At 51.4% G+C, this 21,909-nt stretch overlaps 8 protein-coding genes across 8 annotated transcripts; 4 read left to right on the top strand and 4 right to left on the bottom strand.

Annotated features, from left to right (window-relative positions):
• Positions 1 to 298: 298 nt before the first annotated feature.
• N7473_012836 (putative serine/threonine protein kinase ENV7) lies at positions 299 to 1,742 on the top strand (the record flags this gene model as incomplete). The annotated part of the gene is made up of 3 exons (XM_057158775.1): positions 299 to 418; positions 520 to 1,132; positions 1,204 to 1,742. The coding sequence occupies 3 exons, from the start codon at positions 299 to 301 to the stop codon at positions 1,740 to 1,742; spliced, it is 1,272 nt and encodes a 423-aa protein (XP_057002729.1).
• A 430-nt stretch (positions 1,743 to 2,172) lies between these two features.
• N7473_012835 (putative oxidoreductase, short-chain dehydrogenase/reductase family) lies at positions 2,173 to 3,537 on the top strand (the record flags this gene model as incomplete). Its single annotated transcript, XM_057158774.1, has 6 exons — positions 2,173 to 2,251; positions 2,328 to 2,779; positions 2,867 to 2,993; positions 3,060 to 3,131; positions 3,211 to 3,309; positions 3,359 to 3,537. The coding sequence occupies 6 exons, from the start codon at positions 2,173 to 2,175 to the stop codon at positions 3,535 to 3,537; spliced, it is 1,008 nt and encodes a 335-aa protein (XP_057002728.1).
• A 1,143-nt stretch (positions 3,538 to 4,680) lies between these two features.
• N7473_012834 (putative MFS transporter) lies at positions 4,681 to 6,776 on the top strand (the record flags this gene model as incomplete). Its single annotated transcript, XM_057158773.1, has 9 exons — positions 4,681 to 4,874; positions 4,943 to 5,150; positions 5,201 to 5,217; positions 5,281 to 5,383; positions 5,451 to 5,899; positions 5,958 to 6,044; positions 6,096 to 6,149; positions 6,198 to 6,527; positions 6,593 to 6,776. 9 exons carry the CDS (start codon positions 4,681 to 4,683, stop codon positions 6,774 to 6,776), a joined length of 1,626 nt encoding a protein of 541 aa, XP_057002727.1.
• A 109-nt stretch (positions 6,777 to 6,885) lies between these two features.
• N7473_012833 (MFS transporter) lies at positions 6,886 to 8,558 on the bottom strand (the record flags this gene model as incomplete). Its single annotated transcript, XM_057158772.1, has 3 exons — positions 6,886 to 7,838; positions 7,892 to 8,389; positions 8,444 to 8,558. The coding sequence occupies 3 exons, from the start codon at positions 8,556 to 8,558 to the stop codon at positions 6,886 to 6,888; spliced, it is 1,566 nt and encodes a 521-aa protein (XP_057002726.1).
• Positions 8,559 to 9,531: 973 nt separating this feature from the next.
• N7473_012832 (glycoside hydrolase family 43 protein) lies at positions 9,532 to 10,542 on the top strand (the record flags this gene model as incomplete). The annotated part of the gene is made up of 1 exon (XM_057158771.1): positions 9,532 to 10,542. One exon carries the CDS (start codon positions 9,532 to 9,534, stop codon positions 10,540 to 10,542), a length of 1,011 nt encoding a protein of 336 aa, XP_057002725.1.
• Positions 10,543 to 10,982: 440 nt separating this feature from the next.
• On the bottom strand, positions 10,983 to 11,774 carry N7473_012831 (uncharacterized protein; the record flags this gene model as incomplete). Its single annotated transcript, XM_057158770.1, has 1 exon — positions 10,983 to 11,774. One exon carries the CDS (start codon positions 11,772 to 11,774, stop codon positions 10,983 to 10,985), a length of 792 nt encoding a protein of 263 aa, XP_057002724.1.
• Positions 11,775 to 12,188: 414 nt separating this feature from the next.
• On the bottom strand, positions 12,189 to 14,446 carry N7473_012830 (oligopeptidase family protein; the record flags this gene model as incomplete). The annotated part of the gene is made up of 2 exons (XM_057158769.1): positions 12,189 to 14,313; positions 14,415 to 14,446. The coding sequence occupies 2 exons, from the start codon at positions 14,444 to 14,446 to the stop codon at positions 12,189 to 12,191; spliced, it is 2,157 nt and encodes a 718-aa protein (XP_057002723.1).
• A 615-nt stretch (positions 14,447 to 15,061) lies between these two features.
• Positions 15,062 to 21,724, bottom strand: N7473_012829 (ATP-dependent RNA helicase BRR2; the record flags this gene model as incomplete). The annotated part of the gene is made up of 2 exons (XM_057158768.1): positions 15,062 to 15,587; positions 15,645 to 21,724. The coding sequence occupies 2 exons, from the start codon at positions 21,722 to 21,724 to the stop codon at positions 15,062 to 15,064; spliced, it is 6,606 nt and encodes a 2,201-aa protein (XP_057002722.1).
• Positions 21,725 to 21,909: the final 185 nt, after the last annotated feature.

Here is a 21,909-nt window from a genome sequence, read left to right as displayed (position 1 = left end):
CCCGTAGTCCCATGGATCTTAAGGTGGAACTCCCGCCTCCACCCTGCGTAATCTTCTCCCCCCATTCATCCACTCACATTACCGCCCGGAACTCGACGACTCTTCTCCGACCTCGAACTGCTTCTTGCATATCCCTCCTTACCGTGGACATACTATTGCAACCAATCCGAGACAATCTCAACTCCTGTCTTTCTTTCAAATACTGCGCTCAGCGTGGGATCCTAGCGCGTCGACTGGCCATTTTCCAATACTCGCGGTCGATCAGATCTCCCATTAATCGGGAAGCTCCATTCTCACCATGGCGCAATATTTCTTCGACCTCCTCTACAACTTTACGGATTGCATGTGTTGCTTTCCAAGCACACCGCAGCTGAAGATTAATAACAGGAGTTTCAAGCTTCTGCGACTGCTAGGCGAGGTATGAATCAAGCCGCGTGGCCGCTCTCAGTCCTTGAACTAGGTGACCTGTCCGGATGAAGACGTGGTCCCAGAACTAACGCGTACACCAAATGTATCCAGGGTGGTTTCTCCTACGTTTACCTCGTCCAAGATAAGACAACCTCGGAACTGTTCGCGCTCAAGAAAATCCGCTGCCCGTTCGGCCAAGAATCCGTCTCGCAAGCCCTGAAGGAAGTCGAAGCTTACAGCCTGTTCACATCGACGGACAACATCATCCACGCGATTGATCACTGCGTCTCGAAAGAATCTGGATCCAAATTCCGGTCTGATGGTGGCGAGCCTGGCTCAAAAACAGTCTATATTCTGCTGCCATACTACCAACGGGGCAACCTCCAAGATGCCATTAACGCCAACCTGGTCAATCACACTCGATTCCCGGAGAAGCGACTGATGATGTTGATGCTGGGCGTGGCCAAAGCCTTGAAGGCCATGCATCAGTATCGAGTTCAGAGCGGCTCCGCATCGACTCGCAAGGCCAAGGGCGTGCGAAGAGAGGGTGAGGAGGCGGATGACGAGAGGACAATGCAGATGAAGCCTAAGCGGCGCGCCAGCCATCGCGCGGATGATGAGGATGAGGAGAATGAGCCATTGATGGATGATGAGGTGACGCGCAGTCAGGAGGGCGTGCAGGAGGGTGGTCTGCGCCCTTATGCGCACCGTGATATCAAGCCGGGTGGGTATCCTCTCGTTCTCTATGCTTTCATCATTACCACCCGAGTCACAATGCTAATTCTTCCTCCATAGGTAATATCATGATTGACGACGATGGTCAGACCCCTATTTTGATGGACCTCGGTTCCCTCGCCCCGAGTCCCATTGCCATCACATCCCGCTCCTTGGCCTTGGCAGTGCAGGATACCGCCGCCGAGCATAGCACGATGCCATACCGCGCCCCAGAACTCTTCGACGTGAAGACGGGATCCATCATTGACACAAAAGTTGACATCTGGTCTTTGGGTTGCACACTATATGCCTGTCTAGTGGGTAAGAGCCCCTTCGAGGCTCGTAGTGATGAGACCGGTGGTAGCCTGAGCATGTGCGTGCTCGGCGGCGACTGGCGATTCCCGGACGAAAAGACCACCGCCACCAAGGGCAAGGGCAAGGTTGGCGTTGATGCCGACAACTCATCCGGCAGCAGCGAGCAAGTGATCAGTGCTCCTGTCAAGGAGGTTGTTCGCAAGTGTCTGCAAGTCGAGGCGGCGGAACGTCCGGATATCGATGAGTTGATCCAAATCATGCAGGATGTCATCAGCGAGTTGCCGGACGACGATGGCATCGCGTAGGCTCATCATATTTTGTTTTACTTCTGTCTTGTCTTTTCATTCTCATCTACCCTCAATTTCCCCGACAGGCTCGGAAGGACTGTCTCGCGCGCGATTTGAAATTTGGCGATCTGTACAGTATAGGTTGAACATTGGTTATAACTTGGCATATAATCTGTCTCTATTGATTTGGTCATTTACCACGGATTCGCTGAAGTAGTGCACATTATGCTTTGGATATTAATGCATGCATTTTTGTCACTTTGATTTTAGATCTTCCAGTGCTGCTATCTGCTCACATAGGCAGGCTTGATGCTGGGTACATCCAATATACCCTCATCATGACGAAATATCGCCATCCACCATTCCATCCTCGCGAGATGGTCGCCATCCAATTCAACAGTCTCCTTCCTAGCATCAAGGCACAGGAACTCTCAATTCTCTACCCACAATGAGCCATAAATTCACACCTGATACAAGGGGAACAGCAGTAGTCGAATGGTTCCCCGAAAGAGTCCAAAACAAAACCTGTACTAACCTACCCACCCTCACCCTCATACTTCCCAAATCTCCTATCTCCATCCAAACTAACATCTCCAACCACAGTCCTCCTAGCAGGCTTCATCCACGGCGAACTCCCCGCCGCAACCGCCGAAGCCCTCTCCCACGGCGGCGCAGGCTGCATAATCTTCACCGGCCGCTCCCAATCCGAAGTCCAACCCGCCATAAACAACATAAACCGCAAATACCCACAGACAAAAATCCTCTTCGTCACAGCCGACACATCCAGTCTATCGAACATGCGCGAGGCAGCCCGGACAATCAAAGGACTTGGTGTCCCCATAGACGGCATCGTTTGTTATCCAACCATTATGGCGGCGGATTGGCAGAAGACTGCTGATGGGATCGAGTCGCATTTCCAGAATAATTATCTGGCTTATTTTGTGCTTGTTAATGCTTTGTTGGAGGCTATGTTATCTGGTTCGAGGGTCGTGTTGATGACGACTAGTATACGGCGGGAGGCGCCGGCGCCGAGGTGGGAGGATATTAATTTTGCGGTGAGTTGGTGCCAATAGGGATCTTTTGAGATGAAATAGAAGTGATTCTCTACTGGTGGATTGGGGCTGGGCTGATATGATGTGCAGAATGGGGAGAGATATCACTCTCTTGATGGGTATTCGCAGTCGATGTTTGCGAATATTCTGTTCGCGAAATCGCTGGCCCAGATATGTGCTGAAAAATCTGTTGTTGCATTCTCGGCTAATCCTGGGAGTAAGTTATAGTTTCCTCGTCGCTGTGTACGACCGTGATTATTTGAGGTCAAGCTCATGAAGGCAGATACTACGACCAACGTGCAAACGTACCTCTCGCCCGAGGACGTGGCATCGTGGCTGCAGCGGAAGAAAGAAGGTAGGTCTGACGATGTATTCATATACATCTGATGGATTTTGCTTTGCCATCCTAAGATCAACTTCTCATACATCTCCAGCTGGCGAGGATCTGCCCATCCTGCTTCAACAAGCCCCCAAGTCCCTTTCGCAAGCAAGTGCCACCATTATCCGGGGCCTCCTCGACCCCATGCTCGCAGGTAAGCAGGAAACTCTCCCCTCCCTAACTACTACCGGTATCATATCAAGTGGAGCAAATCAGTAACGTAAGCTTGATGCTATCAGAACAATCCGGCGCTTTCCTGGATAACTGCGAAGTCCTCACCCTGCCGTACCTAGATTTCCCCGTGGGCGAAGAAAGCGCTACAGCACTATGGAAGCAAAGTGAAGTCTACGTCGAAGCAGCCGGATTAACACAAGTTGTCTAGATAGCATCCATTTCTAGATAAACAACTACTCCGGCTGCTGGGGTAGATCCGTCCTACCGAGATAAGCTTGCGGGGAAGTTTGTCAGACCGCGGTAGATACCCTGCCGGGATAGGAAAGCTGTCTGCCATCGGACCAATTGAGAGAGACTGAGGAGTTGATAAGAGATTTGGTTGTTGGAGATGGATGAGCGGGCAATTGTCCGCCATCGTTAACTTGTTATGTTGATGCTCTGTCCGCCACCGTCGTTTTCTCCGCAAGCCTGGCGCTTTGACCTGGTGGATTGGGGGCTTGTCATTGGTGCGATGGTGTTAGGGTGGCCGGGAGGCGATAGCTTGTTCTTTTGTGTCGGAATGAGTTCCGGGTTGTGGCTTTCATGGGAGGGGGTGATTTGGGGTATATCAAGGCAAGATAGATATGGAAAGGGAGGTACCGTCAGTGGAATCGATGCCAGATACTGATTTTCGTTGAAGAGGCTTGGATTCGACTATAGACGAATGATCTGCGCGGTTCTTATCATTGCTTTTCTCTGGGTAGGACTCGTCTCTTTAGGCGTCCATTGTTGATGTGCGCATAATTGCGATCAACATCAGTGGAAAGTCTTGTATTCACAGTGTCCTCCCTTCCAGACAACTCGGCTGGTCGGCCATAGAAATACACGCCGAGCTGCCTACCCCATAGTCTACTATTACATATCCATAACCAACCACTGGGTTTCATCGTTAGGTAATGAAATCATGGCCATTATGAACAGACCAGGCAAAGATCATCAAGACATGTTTGGGCACTGCGGGGAAAGATTATCTATCGTACCCACCGCTTATCATGCAGGTGTACTCCGTACATTCCACACTGTGACTCTCAAGCGGAATCCAGGCCGCCTTATTTCGTTCATTCTTTCTCCTCTTCTGAACCAGAATTGGTTATCTTCTGCCGACCGGACATCATCGGCAAATTTGGAACACCTAGACTAGGACGAGCATCTGGTGTCTTATCAACGCTGTGATGTGCCCTTGTACTACCGCACGTATATACATCTGCACGTAACCCGCCGATCTTAGCAGGGGTTGTATTTGCTTTTGTGCCTTGCCAAACTCTGCTATTCCTTCTCCCTTTTCTCTTAACACTGCATCTAGGGACCTACTATGGCACCAGTTGTGGATAAATCGGCCATTCCTGGCACAGTGACACTAGTGGATGTGGAGCATGTCCTGCATACACGCCATCTGGACAGTGGAAATGGGGATATTGTGTTGATTCCGACCCCTTCGCATGATCCAGATGATCCGTTAAATTGGAGTCGCAAGCGGAAATTGCTATCGACTGTTTGTGTGAGCGTGTGAGTACTAACCACATTCAATAATCAATTGTGGGCAGGTATAACTGACGAGAATTTGATTGGTCTAGTTATACTCTGTTCGCTGGTATCGCCTGCTCGGTGGTATACTCCGTGCTCACCCCTCTATCAAAAGAGACCGGGCTCTCAGTGAGCACACTCAATGAAGGAACTGGGTACATGTTTCTGCTGGCTGGATGGGGTTTGCTATTCTGGCAGCCCTTTGCTATGCAATTTGGCAAGCGTTTGACCTTTATACTCTCTCTGGCTGGTATCTTGGTATGTTATCCGAAGCTAAGGCATGGTAGAATACTGCTAATTTATCGCAGGGTACTACAATGTGGGGGTAAGAATATCCTGGGCTTTTGATCAAAGAGAGGAGCATATGACTGACCCTATCCAACTGCAGACCATATGCAAACACTCAAGGCCAATGGATTGCTCGAAATGTCATCTCGGGCTTTTTCACTGCACCCATCGAAGCCCTCCCTGAAATCAGCGTGACAGACGTGGTAAGTCTCCCTCATTCAATCCAGAACCAAAAAACCCCGAGCTTGTAGCTAAACCCCTCCAAAATAGTATTTCACCCACGAACGCGGCACATACATGGGCCTCTACGCTTTTTTCCTCGCCGGCAGCAACTACTTCGCCCCAGTAATCTGCGGCTTTATCGCCGAATACCAAGGCTGGCGCTGGGTATTCTACTGGCCCAGCATCTTCGTCGGCTGCGCCATGATCTTTTTATTCTTTTTCATGGAAGAAACAAACTACGTCCGCGAACGTGCCGAAGATAGCACTATCGCCAACGTGCGTTTGAGCTCGTCGAATAGTTCACAAAGTGGCGATCCTGAGAAAGGCGTTCCAGTATCGGATCCGCCGACGCAGACTGAGGAGGGCACTGTTTATACGAAGAAGTCGTATATTCAGAAACTTGCTCTTCTGGGGCCGAAGCAGAAGCAGAATACTATGTTTCGGCGGCTTTGGCAGACGATTTATTACCTTTCGTGGCCGGTTATTTTTTATGCTGGGTGAGTTATTGTGATGGAGACTTTAGAGCTTGATTACTGGATTCTAATGGTCGATTAGATTTTCATATGGTTCATACCTCGTTTTATTCAATATCCTGAATGGCACGGCTTCCATCATTTTGGGCTCCGCACCGTACAATTTTGGGTAAGCAGCATAAGCCCATGAATACATTGTTCCAAGGCTAACAAGCAATAGCACCTCCATGGTCGGTCTCAGCTACGTCGCATGCTGCCTAGGAGTAGCAATCGGGTGGGCCTCCTTCCGAACATATCATGAACTCAGACTAACTCAACACAGCTCCATCTTCACCGGCCGCTTCAGCGACTGGCTAACCATCAAGCTCGCCCGCCGCAACGGGGGCGTAATGGAAGCTGAGCACCGACTATGGCCATTCCTCGCCTGTCTCATCCTCGTTCCCGGGTCTCTGCTTTTGTGGGGTGTCGGTGCCGCACACGAGGTCCACTGGTTTGGCCTCATGGTGGCTATGTGCATGCTCGCATTCACCAATACCTGCGGAATCACCCTGAGTGTGAATTACCTGGTTGACAGCTACCGGGAGCTGAGTGGCGTCGCTATGGCGAGTGTGATTCTTGTGCGGAACACTATGTCCTTTGCTATTGGATATGGGTGAGTTCATGACTTTCAAAGTACTATCCTGTGGGCGGGAAATGCTAATATTTCGTCTCTGTCAGTATCACGCCATGGATCGATAATATGGGGTACCAGAACTGTTTTATTTCGGCTGCTTTTGTTGGTATGGCTTGTGCGGCGGTGTTCCTGGTTATGATCAAATTTGGAAAGTCGTGTCGGATTCGTAGTCGGGAGAAGTATTGGGCGATTGTGCAAGAGAACTGGGAGAAGGGAATGGGTCATTAGGTTAGTCACATAATCAAATATCAGATTCAGTGGCCCAGAAGGGAAGTTCATTTTGAGATTATGGCGTTGAACACGTGAGACTCCTTAGCCTATAGTTCGATTACAGATCTTAGGCTCTAGGAGATGAAATTCGGCCACGCCCGCTTGAAGGCGATTCTGCGTATCGGCTCCTCTTCCTCAATCTAGCACCGTAGATCCTGAAAACAAACGGCATGGGAGCTAACAAGATTGATATCCCTCCCAAAATAGTCATTGTCCAATGTACCCCGATCCCTTCGTACATCGGGCGGGCAGCCATCACCATTCCGCCCGCTACTAGGTAGCGAGCCATCGTAATGCTCGCCAGTGCACTCGCTGCGTGATCCCCATAGCTATCGATGATATATTCGTAGCTACTGATGTAGATCGATATCAGCACAGCACCGAACAGTCCGCACGCAATGAGGCCCGACCACGCCGGGATAGACGGGTAATTTGTCCATCCCAACCAGAATAGTGAGATGGGTAAGAACGGGCCGGCAACAATTGCTGGCCAGAGTCGGAATTCGGGAGGTACCGACGCGCCCCTTTCGTACTGAGTCTTTCTGCGCGCCCATGTATAGAGGGCAGGAGCTGTGAATGTAGCGATTGTTGCACCGGCAGCGATCGCCCCGAAACAGGACCCGGTTTGTCCTGTGGAGAAGTTGTATGTCTGTTTGAAGATGTAGTCAAATCCAGAGAGAAAAGTGAAAAGAATGCAATATAACAGAATCAAGTACGCTCCCAGCACAGCAATCACTGGCTCGGTGCTGAAGAATATAACGGGACGCAGGATGGTAGCTTTCACACGTTGGAAGAAGGAGCTCCTAGAATGCTCAGACATGTAGCGCTGATCGCCAGTTTGACGTCGTAGTTGCTTCGATTTCCAATCGAGTAATATCGGTAGATATGATTCGGGGAGAAAGAGAAGTGCCACGATCCAGGCAAAGGTCGATATAATGAGAGTTATATACTCTGTCCAGCGCCAGGTTAAGTCTGGTTGGGAAGAAATCCAACCACCTGCGATTGGGCTAATCATCGGACCTGAATTACCGCAGTATCAGTATTGGGATATTGAGCTTTAGGAGTTGACATACCTGCAATATTAGCCCAAGCAATCATTGGAAACACGAAAGCACGTTTCACAGGACGAAATTGATCGCCAACACTGGATCCATTTATCGATAGCGTCGGACTAGAGAAAAGTCCCACGAAGTAACGACATATCACTTGACCCGCGAATGTCGGCGTAAGGGCTGACCCAAGGACGAAAAGGAGGTATATAAAAGTAGACACCAGGTAAGTAGGATTCCGTCCAATCGATTCTGACAACGGTCCTGCGAAAAGGGAGCCTGAACCAATCCCAAAAAGATACATTGCCGTTGAGAGATTTTGGGCTACTCGAGATACTCCAAACTCGCGGCTTGCACGCTCGTTGGCCTGGGAGTCGGCGGCGCCCGCCCATCCTTGGGTGAAAATCAAAAGCACGAGGATTCCAATATTTTTCGATCTTGACAGCAGTGACCAGTTTTTGGGATCTATTGGGTCGGCTTCCCCGCTCGTCTTCACCCAGATTTGGCCATTACTATCGGCGGCTAGGAACGTGGTTAGCACTCTACCCGTCTACGTGTATTCGGACATTTTCTCACATGGTGATTCATGGATGAGCTCGTCGGTGCTAATTCGTAATGCAGCGGTTGACTCTTGTCCGACTTCAAGGGTAACGAGCTTCTTGATGCGTCGATTTTGGACCAAGGCCCACATCCGGGATGCAGATGAATGAAAACTACTCACACGATCTCTTTCCGGAACGGGAGGGATGGGGTATTCGGAAATCCAGGTGATATTGACCCATAAGAACGCCCATACATGACCAATTTCCAGACCGGCAGAGAGCGTGTGGTCAGTCTCAGTCTGAGAGGGATTGATTCAGTTCGACAGTCCTCGATGCACGAACGGTGAAGGTCATGGAAGCTTCAGCAGCTTTCAAGGCGGTCGGTCTTCTTACTTTCTGGTTTTCGTGCCAAAAGTTCAGTGATGTCAAAATCGGTGATGTAAATATCAGTGAACAGCCAATCACAATCACTGTCCATCACGTGATGGCGCTGAACCTTGGTGAGTCTTGACCCCAGACTGACATTACTCAGTTTACTCATTGAGCCTGGCTCTGAGCGCCATCCTAAGAGTGGCGGCTTCTCAGATAGGAAAGCTCTGCCCTGCACTGCCCTGCAGTGCTCTGTAAAGGAAACATGGTACATATGGTGCCATAGGTACTGTCATAATGTGGGGATTGCAGCGGTGGGGAAAATTCGGGGAGGAAAAAGCGTGGGGGAGGCAAAGGATCTGTAGAAGTTCAATGCCAACCTATCTTCTATATCCTTGGTTTATTTTTGAATGTTTACATACCTTAGGCTGTTATTTACCAAAGTCTTCACCTGTAGGATGCCCTTGATACTATTTCCGAGGCTGAAGTCATTGGCTTGCCTAATCTCCTCGACGCGGGGCTACTCACTTTTAGCCGGCGCGGGTAAAATGCGCTACACTGGGCTTCTTGGCTATTCTCGAGGTCGCTTAAATAGCAATTGGGTTTCCCTTCATTTTGTTTAAATGATCACGGTATTCTGACTGGCTGGATTACACTTCTTCTGCCGCAGATTCATTCAAAATCACACTCTTGATACCCATCTCCAAGATTGACACCTAAATCCCCACAAAAGGCCCCAAAAGAAACATCAATATGGCTGCTCCCAAACCCCTCATCACGCATCTCTACACAGCAGACCCCTCAGCACACGTGTTCAACGGCAAGCTATACATCTACCCCTCCCACGACCGGGAGACAGATATTCAATTCAACGACAATGGCGACCAATACGACATGACCGACTACCACGTCTTCTCGATGGACTCCATTGACGGTCCCGTCGCAGACTCCGGCGTCGTTCTCTCCGCCAAGGACGTCCCCTGGGTTTCCAAGCAGATGTGGGCACCAGACGCCGCCACCAAGAACGGAAAATACTATCTTGTTTTCCCAGCCCGAGACCAGGAGGGTATCTTCCGCATTGGCGTTGCCGTTTCCGACTCGCCCACTGGTCCTTTCGCTCCTGAGAAGAACTATATCCCGGGTAGTTACAGTATTGATCCGGCTGTTTTTGTCGACGAGGATGAGAAGCCTTATTTGTACTTTGGCGGTCTTTGGGGTGGACAATTGCAGTGCTGGGAGAAGTCTGGCTCTGAGGTTAAGGAGGGCGATAAGATGAATGGACTCGTCTTTAATGCTTCCAAGTCCGGTCCACAAGAGCCTTCTGGTGCAGGTGTGCCGGCTTTGTGTCCGCGTGTGGGCCAGTTGAGCGATGATATGCTCACTTTCGTCTCGCCTCCACAAGAGTTGCAGATTCTGGCTCCGGAGACTGGTGAGCCTATTGCGGCTGATGATCATGAGAGACGCTTCTTTGAGGCGGCGTGGATGCATCGCTACAATGGTCAATATTACTTCTCGTACTCTACGGGTGACTCGCATTATCTTGTCTATGCGACGGGATCTTCGCCTATGGGACCATTCACCTACCAGGGTCGGATTTTGGAGCCTGTGCTGGGATGGACTACGCATCATTCTATTGTGGAGTTCAAGGGCAAGTGGTACTTGTTCTATCATGATTGCGAGCTCTCTGGGGGTGTGGATCATTTGAGATCTGTCAAGGTGCGGGAGATTGTGTACGATGCGGAAGGGAAGATACACTTGGCTTGATTGTTACTTTTGTAAACTTATATCTTGGAAGGAATTGAATAAGCAAGTCAAGTTGGGTATTTTTGAAAAAGTCTGTCCGACTGAGGATCTAGAGCTCGACTATGTCACGACCTTATACGCATTCCGCTAATTGACTTATGAATTATGCAAAATCTAGAAATTGTGTTGTAACCTCTAGGCAAATATAATTGATTGGTGGAGAATTCGTCGAAGTAGGTTCCGGATAATTGAGCCTACCCATATTGGACGAGGATATCTCTCAACGTACAGCCTCTAGCCTATATAACAAAAGAACAATAAAGAAAGTCTTGATTGGAAGGATGAAAGAATTCTATTATACGCATTGTAGTCTAATGCAAAACAAAGCCAATGCGCTATGCCAAAAAGATTCCCGTAAAACCAGCATCCCGGCCCAAGAACAAAGAGAATATCTCATCTCATCAATATTTCCGAAACGGCCCATCACTCGAATTCCTCGCCTTCCTAAGCGCATCCTCCCACTCACGAGCCATCCATTCAAGAACCTCCTCCTCCTCCGTACCATCCTCACTCATCTCGTAATCCCCCTCATCGTCATCATTCCCCTCCCCCTCTACTTCTTCTTCTTCTTCTTCTTCTTCTTCTTCTTCTTCTTCTTCTTCACTCCCATAACACTCCCAAACTGGCTCAAAAAAGACACCATCCCCCAAACCCCCCATATCCAGCGCCGGCACCGGCACCGACAACCCACTATTCACAGCATCAGTAAAACCCGGCATCCCAATAAAATACCCAAAACGGCGTCTTTTCGTCGCAATATCCACATAACTCTCGTCCGGGACCCCCACCCAACTCCGAATCTGGAAGGGATAGGACAACGTCGCCGGTTGAGCGGGATGCACTTGGTGGTAGTGCCGAGCTAGGGTGTCGAGTTGAGGTGAGGTGAGGAGGTGGAAGGCTAGGTGGGTTTTTGGGAATTCGGGGTGTGGTTGGCCTGTTTCGTTGTTTACGAAGGGGGTTAGTGGGGAAGACATTGAGTGCATGGTTGCTGAGAAGGAGGGGTGGTATTTTCGTCTTTTGTTGGGTGTGGTTGATGATGGAGGGTTGGATTGGGGAGGTGGCGAGGATGATGTGGATGGAGTTGAGTTGGATGCAGTTGTGTCTGAGGTCTCGGTGGGAGTGGAGGCTGATGATTCGGAGCTTGACGAGTCGAAGCTGGACCTTCGGTCTTGATGGAACTGGTCTGAAGGCATTTTGAACACGCCAAAGCTGCGAGAAGGTGAAGAAATAGATCAATCAAATAGCAACGCGAATGCCAATGTGGATGAGGTTTGCTAAAAAAAAAAAAAAAAAAAGGGACCGAAAAAGGCCACATTTATAGAATTGATCCGAAGGGTTCAAGAACTCAATTGTATTTGTTTGCTTTGTTCAGTTTGATATGAATGCAGGAAATAGACAATGGGATGTAACTTTCTCAAACATAAAGGTGTACAGGCTTGAAGCTCGCAGACAATTGACATCCTTTGTTTCCCTCCCGAGACGAGGAGATTCCTGAGAAAGCGAACCCGCGATTGCTTTGTTGCAGAAACAGCGATGCAAGAAATGTGAGATAACCCAAAATCTCACTTTAGATCATAATGTGCACGTCAACAGTCGACACATACCCCCTAGAGAGACAAGTTGGCAACACCTGAAGAAAGATCGGGTTCATCTGAGACCGGCGGAAGTCCGGCATACTTGTTGATCCAGTTCAAAACGGTACGGTGCCACAACAAAGAGTTCTCCGGGTTGAGCACCCAGTGATTTTCATCAGGGAATGTCAGGAAGGCACTGTCTACACCTCGCATCTGCAGCACGTTAAACGCGGCGAGGCCTTCTGCGATAGTGAGGCGGTAGTCCAGCTCATTGTGGATGATGAGATGAGGTGTCGCCCAATTCTCGGTGAACCGTGAGGGATCCCACTTCGCCCAGTTCTCGGGGACTTTCCAGATAGGGCCCTTCAGGTCGTGCAGTGGGAAGTACTGCTCCTCACTTGCTAGCTGCGAGGTCATGCTGAATACACCGTCGTGAGTGACCAGCGCCTTGAACTTGCGGCCGAGTGGATGCCCCTGGATCCAGTTCATCATGTAGCCGCCATAGGATGCACCTAGCGCCACAGCTCGGGTGGTGTCGATGTAGTGGAGGTTTTGCTCAATGTACTCAAAGCCCTTGACAAGGTCCTCGTATGGCCGGCCACCCCATTCACCGCAGATGCCGTCTGTAAAGTCCTGGCCATAGCCAGTACTGCCGGTCGGATTGGGAGTGACAACGACATAGCCTTGTTCGGCGAATACGGCAGGGTTCCATCGAGTGCTCCACGAATCATTCCAAGCACCCTGAGGCCCGCCGTGGATCAGATAGGCCAGGGGATATCGCTCCCCGGGCTTGAAATGGGAAGGCTTCACCACCCAGGCATGCACCTTATGGCCCTCGGCTCCCTTGAACCAGATCTCGTCCACCTGTGCTGATGATAAACCAAAGGCAGAGCCTCCGCGGCAGTTCGACGAGACGACCCGGACTTGGTCTGGGTGAGCCGGGTCAATGATAGACCACACACTGTTATCCACTAAGCTAGAGCTAGAAACAAATAGTTTGGATGTCTTGGCCCCAGCAGGAACGACATCATTCACAGTGCCCTCCCATGTCAGCTTCTTCAGTGAATCAGGAGTAGCCTTTCGAACTCCGTCCAGAGGCAACTGGTACAAGACTCCACGGCCGGTTTCCTCAACCTGGATGAGCAAGGACTTGCCGTCCTGAGCAAAGGACACGGCTGAAGGGCTAAGCTCCCAATCACCCTTTCCATCAGCGGTCTCGAATACCTCAAACATCTCGCCATTCCACGGGTTTGGAGCATAGAGAATTCGATTCTTGTCCGACTCATATCCGTCCTTCTGCATAGCCAGTAGAGCAATAGAGCCACCATCTGGGGACAGCACAGGTGAGGCCATTGCACCCTGGAGGCTCGTTACCTTGCAGGGCTTGGCATCTGAGACGCTCATACTGGTCCACGAGAACATCGGAGCATAGTAGCAAGCGCAGGCAGTGTGCGTGGCGGGGTTTAGATTCGGGTCCTTCGCAATAAATACGATAGCCGAAGGACTGATATCAAAGTCACCAGTACCACCGAAAGGGGGAATTGGCGATTCAACCGGTCCCAGCCCAGACACAGAAATCAAATTCGTAAGTCCCGAAACCGAGTACTTGCCCGCCTGTCTGCGCGCCGGCGACAGGGGCGCCTGCTCAAGCAAACCATAAAAGATGGCATACTTCTGCGGGTCAATGTACGCATCCCAATGCCGCACAAACAACGAAGTGTACAGTCGACCGGTGGTGTGTGATTTTTTCGCGTCGTGTGGGTTGAACAGGGAACCGTCTGTATTGGCCTTGCCTGACACAGCAAAGCCAATCTTGCCCGGTTCGATGACAGTGACCTTCAAATCCGACACTGGGCCGGGGACGGTACCAGCGGTGTATGTTCTATCAACCTCGCGCGCATTGCCGACAATGAAGCTCGTGTTGCCGTTGGGCTTGATCTTCAGCCAGACGAGCTGGTCGCTATCGCCCAGCCACTGGGGGTTGCTGGCACTGGGATCATTGGTGATAAGAGCCGATCGGCCAGAGTCAATGTCAATAACACGGATCTCGTTGGTCTTAGAATGCGAGTCGAATGAGTAGGATGTTTGGGTGTAGACAGCGAGGGTGCCTGCGGCGTTGGGGACGGCTGAGGACCGCCTGGGGGCGCCGAGGAGGACCCTGAGGGATGTTAATTGGGGAGCTTTATAGGTATCACGACGAAAACCATATAATGAAAGGCCAATATGGAGGGCGATGATATTTAACTAGAGGTCACTTACTCGGGAGTAAACTTCATAGGGCGGATTGTCATATCAATCAGCTCGAGATGAGGGGACAAGATAGCTAGCGCGGAGCTTCCCAGGGATGAGGGTGTAGACAGGGAAATGTGATGTCAGGGGTAAGAATAAGTAAATCCAGGAGGGAATGGTCCTGAATTCAGCGACTGTCAGTGAGAGTAAAATGTAGTGAAGATATGAACTGTAAGAGGAATGCAAAGACGAGCTTGCTGGGGAGGTTGGGGAATGCAACGTGACTCGACTCCATGCGGGGTATCGTCGCCATGGGTCCACGACTCCAACTAAGATCGGGTCCCGATCTAAACACGCTACTTTGCCACAACAAGCAAAGAGTGACCATGGTACAACCTGATTTATTTTTAACCTATAACAGCGAGTCTCTTGTAATAAAATTAAACAACAACGCGTCTACACGGTGAAGGAACTCACCCTTGAAGATAGATTAGGTAGATGGAACCCGGATATATATTTCTAGACTCGGACTGAAGCCTATACCTGCTGTTTGCTGTTCTTGGGAACAACCAAATTCTTAAAACCAACAGATTAAAGAAAAAGAAATAACACCTTTTGTATCCAGATAGCTCCAAAAACTATTATTACAAACAAGAAAACAAAATTGGAATCATAATCTACTCCTCTTCCTCCTCGCTCTCGTCCTCCTCCATACCCTCTGCAGCATTCACAGTGAAGGTAGGAGCCTGATCCACACCAACATAGCTGTCGCTCATGAGGTACAGCGTCAATTCATGCTCCCCAGGCGTGGGCACCACATATTCCAGTCGCAAATCAAGCTTGCGACCAATAGTAACTCGCTTAATGGCCAGCAGGTTCTTGGTCTTCTCCTCACCAACAACCAGCCACCAGTTCTCCATCTTCTGGTTGGGATAGAAGGGCGCGTGGACAACGGTGTCGACTTCGTCTTCTTCCTCGACCTCCCGCTGGATCTTGACCTTGAGGTAGGCGGGTTCGCCGGAGGTGACATTCTCCGGGTCTTCGACTTCAAAGTCCAGCTCGATGCTGGGGTACTTGTCGTTGGTGAATGCGGCGGCTTGGGCGAGCTGCTTGTTGTTGAGCCCAAGGCGCTTGACCAGGGTGGCGTAGTCCTTGTTCTCCGATGGATCCATGGCCTCCATGAACTCGAAGATGTCGTTGATCCTGCAAGAAGTCGAATTAGTATATGTGCAATGTCGATCTGAGATAGGTGATACATACTCATACTCCTTGGCCACCTCGATAACCTCGGGCGAGAAGTGAGGAATTTGCTTGAGGGGACTATCGCGATCCCACATAGCCTGAACCACCATCTGCGACAGCTCCATGGCATTCATAGCGTTGAGGTGACCCTCCGAGGAGAGAACATCCACACAGGCACTGAGCAAGTTGAGAACTTTCCGAACAATGTCCTCCTGATCCTTGGCAAGATCGATAGGAAGTTGCATCCGCGAGAAGTGGGCTTGCAAGAGAACGAACGCCTTGAAGTGTGGGGAGTCGAACGCGGGCTCAGACATCTTGACTGGCACACGGTCGTATACACGACGGAGGATGTGGTCCTCATGCCGGCGCATCTGGACGGACTCGAACTCGGTGGCCGAGGTGACGATCTCCAGGATACCCTTGAGCTTCGTACGAGCAGAGAGAGACAGCAGGAAGGTTTGCATGGTAATGAAGGAGATGTTGTAGTAGGCGCTGATCATAGCGGCATTCAGAGGGGACACGCTATCATCCTCCTCGTCCAGGTCGATAATCTTGGCGTCGGACAGTTCCTTCAAGGTAGTCTCAACCAACTCGGACAAAAAGGTGCTGAGACCCTCATGGCTCACGTCACTGAGGCCGTAGAAGCTGGGGTTGGCGAGAAGACGGCGGTAGAAGTAGGTATAAGTCATCCAGTCAACAGCATCCTGGGTGGAAGCGAGGGTACGAGTGCTAGCCTCCGTTACAAAAGCGTCATGCAAATAGACCTGGAGGTGGCTCTCAACGGGCAAAGCCTCATTAAGGAACTTCTTGTAGTACTCGCGCTTAACAGCAGGCACCATCAGCACACCACGACCGCTCTTGTCAACGCCGGGACGAGAAGCCTTGCCGAACATCTGAAGGATCTCGCTGATGGGGTAGTCGATGTAGCGGTGCTCACGGCCATCGAAGAACTGGGTGTTCATGACAATGACTAAATGGGCAGTGACATTCAACTCCCAGCAGACATCACGCGAGGCGAGGAGAACCTGGATAGCGCCAATGCTGAAGAGATGCGAAACAATACGCTTGTCAGTCTGGCTTAAAGCCTCGTGATAGTAGCCAATACCGTGACTCAACGAAGTAGCCAGGGTCTGCTCCTGGACGCGAGACAGCAGTGGGGCCAGCTCCTCGACATCCGCGTTCAAGAACCGATCTTCATTATCATCAATGGCACATGCAGCCAAAAGATCCATCGCTGTGGAACGAGTCTGCTTGCGGCTGGGGACGAAAACCAGAGCAGGCTTGTCAGGAGACAGCTGAAGAATTGATTGGTAGGCGGGTCGAGACATGGCAAGCATGAGGGAGGGGAAGTGAGGAATGGTGTATGACTGGATGTGCAGCTCCAAGGGCACAGGGCGAGCGTGAGGACTGAAATTGTAGATAGTGTGCTTGTTGGCGCCGATCCACTCGCCAATATCGCGGGCGTTGGAAAGAGGCACACTTAGGCCGAGAATGCGCATCTCGTTCTCGGTCTGTAGGGCAATGTAATGCATCCGAGAAACAACTACCTCGTAGACGTATCCACCAAAACCACCGAGCATGTGAAGCTCATCGGCGATGAACAGCTGGACAGTCTGAACGTTCTTACGCCTCTGCCACTGACGGGACAGGACGTCCCATTGAACAGGGGTGGCAAGGACAAGATCGGCCTGCTCTAGGAGCTTCAAGTCGGCTGTTGTCTCGCCGGTAAGCTTGACAATGGTCTTGCCACCACCGATGCCGCCTAGTCGCTTCTCCCAGTCAGCTAGGCGCAGGTCGACGAGCTCCTGGAAGGGAGCAATGTAGACCGCACGGCCCTCATTCTCAGCAGACCAGTGACGGAGCAGGGCCAGCTCAGCGCAAACAGTCTTGCCGCTACCAGTGGGTGCGCCGATGAAGACATTGTCGTCTGAGTCGAAGACAGACTTGAAGACCTGAGTCTGAATCTTGTTGAAGTGCTCCCAGTCGGGATACAACTTCTGGTACTCCTCGCGCTTCAAGGCCTTGACGGGGGCACGCTGCATATCCAGCAGAGGAGTGTGGGGAGGGAAGCGCTCGGGGAGAATAAGCTTCTGGAAAGACACGGCGATCTTCGTCTCAGAGTGCATCCAGCGATCGGACACCAGGGAGATGAAGTAGTTGGGAGGCATAGGCTCGGTAATCGGGACAGTAAACTCGACCATGTGCTCGTTCATCTCGGAAATGGCAAATTCACGGCGCAAAAGGAAACGGTCATGGAACAGGATCTCTTCACCATCACAATCCTCAACCAGAATCCAGAAATCTTGAGCGTTTCCATGAACAGCATCGTCCCAGACAAAGTTGGGGCTGATGGTCAATTCAACGCGAAGCATGGATCGGGTAATGGGCTGCACTTGAGCTTGCACATCAAGTCGAGGGAACTTGGAGACAAGGTCACATACAACACGACCAGCCTTGGGCATACCGAGCAGCTCACCCATGCGGGGAGGATCCAGGTCGAAGTAGCTGGGCCATGGAACATCAATTCGCTCAGCCTTCTGGAGAATATCCCTTGGACAGCCTGGGAATTGACGCAGAGGTGACATGGTGGGCCACATACGCTTCTCGGCCATCTTGCAGAGGTCAAGGGCAGTCTTGGCTACCGAGGACCAGCCCTTCTTCAAGCAAATCTCGAAAATGGCGCGAATGATACGACCAGCAGACTGGGTGACGTAGACCATGTCGGCCATCAAAGCGAGACCTTCCAGCTTCAGACGGGAGATGTAGGCCTGAAGGAGGACATTGATCTTAGCGTGAGGCTCATCAATAGTCTCTTTAACAGGGACTGGCACACGGCCCAGAAGCTTGCCAAGCTCCAGCTTCTCATCCTGGCGAACCGGGATGTACTTAAACTCGTCACTAAGAGCGAAAATGCGGAAGAGTTCGATGGTAGTAATGGAAGGCTGGAGGTGCTGGGCGTAGGTGAGCATCGAGTTGTGACCAATGTAGTAATGAGAGGAGATGCGGCCAAGCTCAGTCGACTGGAGACGACCAGTCTTCTTCTCGTACTTGACCAGACCGGCTCTCTCGAGGACCGTGGCGGCAGAATGGATCAGATCGACACGCTTCTGCTCTAGAGCATCGTCATTCTCATAGTCTGCACCGACGCTGTACAGACCAGGTGAGCGGAGCATGCGGACGTAAAGGTAGGTATAACCAAGCCACTCGACACCATCGTCACGGGTGCGAACATTGCCAAGCACAACTTCAGCATTCAGATTGTCAGCAAGCTTGCTCATGAGCTGAGACTCGATGGGCAATTGCTGATTCAGAAGCGAGAGGTAGTATTGGATCTCGGCTTGGGAGGTGATGATGATACCTTCACCAAAAGTATCGTACTGCGGTCGGCCAGCACGTCCGAGCATCTGGAGAACATCTTGCGGGCTGAGCTCGACCCAGCTACCCTTCTCGGGGGAATAGACTTGAGTTCCCTTGATGATGACAGTATGGGCAGGAAGATTGACACCCCAAGCCAAAGTTGCGGTACAGACAAGGACCTGAATGCTGCCATCGGCGAACAGGGCTTGGACGGAATCACGATCCGCAAGACTGAGACCAGCGTGATGGATTCCGAGACCGTAGGGCAGAAGATCCTTCAAGGACGCGTCGTCAACGGAATCAGCCTCCTCGGAGAGGATTGCACGGCTGGCAGCATCACTGCGGAGAATCTGTCCAATGGTCTCCATCTCGATGGCCTTGTCCCTGATATACTTGGCCGTCTTTGCTGTTTCCTTCCGCGAGTGGACGAAGATAAGCATCTGGTTTCGCTTCTGACCAACCTGCTCCATGACCTTGTTGTAGCAGATATCGTTCATGGTCTTCAGCTGCTTGATCGCCTTCTTATCGGTCACGCCGATGAATTCCTGCTTCAGAGGGCAAGGGCGGTAAGAGCCGTCGAAGTGGAACACACCCGTCTCAGGGTCTGCACGGAGGAAGCTTGCCACATCGCGGTAATTGGGAAGAGTAGCACTCAGACCAACAATGCGGACGGGGTCACCAGTCTGCTCAACTCGGCGGATGGTACGGCTGACAATGCTCTCGAGAACGGGACCACGGTCGTCGTGGAGAAGGTGAATCTCATCAATGACGATAAGACGAACAAGATTGGTGTAGCTGGTTTCTGATGCCTTGCGAGTAATGACATCGTACTTTTCGGGGGTGGTGACAATGATCTGGGTATCGGCAATTTGCTGCTTGTTGAGTTGGCGATCACCAGTAAGCTCAGCCACGCGAATGCCGTATGGCTCGAGGCGCTTTCCAAGATTTCCAACCTGTTCTTGGACAAGGGCCTTTAGGGGAGAGATGTAGATTATCTTAAAGTCGTCAAGCATGATCTCACCAGTTTCCGGGTTGCGATTTTTGCCAATCTCGCGGAGAATGGTGAGCATAGCGACGTTAGTCTTTCCGGAACCAGTGGGAGCACAGACGAGCAGATTGCCATCGTCGTGGAAAGCTGTCGGGTAGCACTTGGTCTGAATTCGATTCAGCTCCTTGGAGCTTCCGAAGCCGACACGCGCCCAGTCGGGAAGGTCTGTCGTAGGGATGTTTTTCTCACCAGGCAGCTTCTTGGCTTGAGGCGGGGGGACGTGAATCTCTTCATAGCCCTTGAAAGTTCGCTTGGTTGAGCCTTGGGGCAGCTTGACGTTGGGGTTAGTCATGAGGTGGTTACCCTGGTGGAAGACAAGATTCTCAAGGTTGATCAGTCGCTTGGGCTGTAGACCACCGACCAAGCCATTTTCACCAACTTGCTTCTGCTCCTGCGCTTCTGGCGCTGAAGGAACATCGACATCCATCAAGTCCAACTTGATCTTCTCGGGTCGGTGGGCGAGATCGTCGGTGGTCTTTCCGCGAATTTCATCCAAAACGGCACGGTGTCCAGCCTCGACCATCTGGCTCTCGACAAGGTTTCTTGCGTCTGCGTCTTCAGCAACCTGTCTCCAACGAGTAACCCAGACGACCTTGGTACGGTTAGAGACCAATTTTGCGACGAGATCAGGGTGGTCGTAGTCGAAGAGCTCCATCAAGTCGTTTTCAACATCCCGCAGGGGTTTCTCTGTACCGTCCTCCGCCTGGCCACCGAGAACGTCGAGAGCCTCCTTGGTCTTCTCTTGTTGAATATGGGCGTCGGGGTATACGGCACCAATCTGACGTTGGAGCCAGTACGCGTCGATCTCGCGGGCAGACACGGTCAATCCAGATTTATCCTTGGCCTTGTCGGCCCGGTCCAGACCTCCATCGAGAACCATTTCATCGGCCTCTTCAAGTTCCTCGGCGGAGCCCTCGCCTTTGGGTTGGTCCAGTTCGTCCAGTTCGTCCTCATCGGAGTCTTCATCCCGGATCTCGTCGACGGTGCCCATGCGGTCCTCGTCCTCGTCCTCCTCGTCGAAAACAACAGCCACACCTTGGCGCTCATCGAGCTCGCCTTCACCCTCGTCTAAACCGCCGTCCATATCCTCGTCTTCGTCTTCAGCATCGTAGTCGGTGATTTTCTTGCCTAGGTTGACAAGCTCGTTGAACTCCTTTGGATTCATCGAAGTACCCAACAAATCATCAATCTCCTTCTTTTTATCGAAATCCTTCATATCCTCGTCCTTGAGCAGCTCTAGCACAGCGTCGGCTGCACTGCGAACGACTTCGTGGGGTACATCGCCAAGGTTGGTACCAGTTATCGTAAGGATGAGGTCGTAAGTAGCTCGTGTGGCGGGTGTTCGGGGGCGATATTTGAGGCCCTCGATCAAAGCATCGGCTGCTGAAAGGATACCCTGGCCTCGTTGTTGCGCAGGCTGGCCGCGCTGGCGTTTCCTCTGTTCCCGCAGAAGCACGTCCTCGCCTTCGTGAATAGCACCTCGCTCGAGATCTGCTGCGGTCTTCTTCTTCGACTTCGGAACATCGTCGCGCGCGACTCGCGCACCCATTTCGCGAATGCCAATGCGGCCCGCGAGAGACTCTGGGTCACCGGTGGGCTCGTCATTGACGCGACTGATGAACCGACGGTCCGCCTGGAGAACCAGGTTGGACATCGCCGAGTACTTATATTGAGAGATATTTTGGTCCGCCATGTTGGGCGTGAGGTGGGAAAAGCTTTCCCAAGCAACAGATCAAAAGAGTGATAAAAAGGAAAAATGAGTGAGTCGCGACTCTGATCGGCCTCGTTGCGCCGCACTCAGATGTCGACCGCGTCGCACGTTGGGGGTATATCAGCGATTGAAGGGTGTTCAGGAGGTCTCACAAACCTGGCTCATCC

The sequence above is a fragment of the Penicillium subrubescens genome (genome assembly GCF_028828155.1).
Source record: "Penicillium subrubescens strain IBT 31985 chromosome Unknown utg000011l_segment0_segment0, whole genome shotgun sequence".
Classification (NCBI taxonomy): Eukaryota; Fungi; Ascomycota; class Eurotiomycetes; order Eurotiales; family Aspergillaceae; genus Penicillium; species Penicillium subrubescens.
This window is presented reverse-complemented; position numbering and strand designations above follow the sequence as displayed.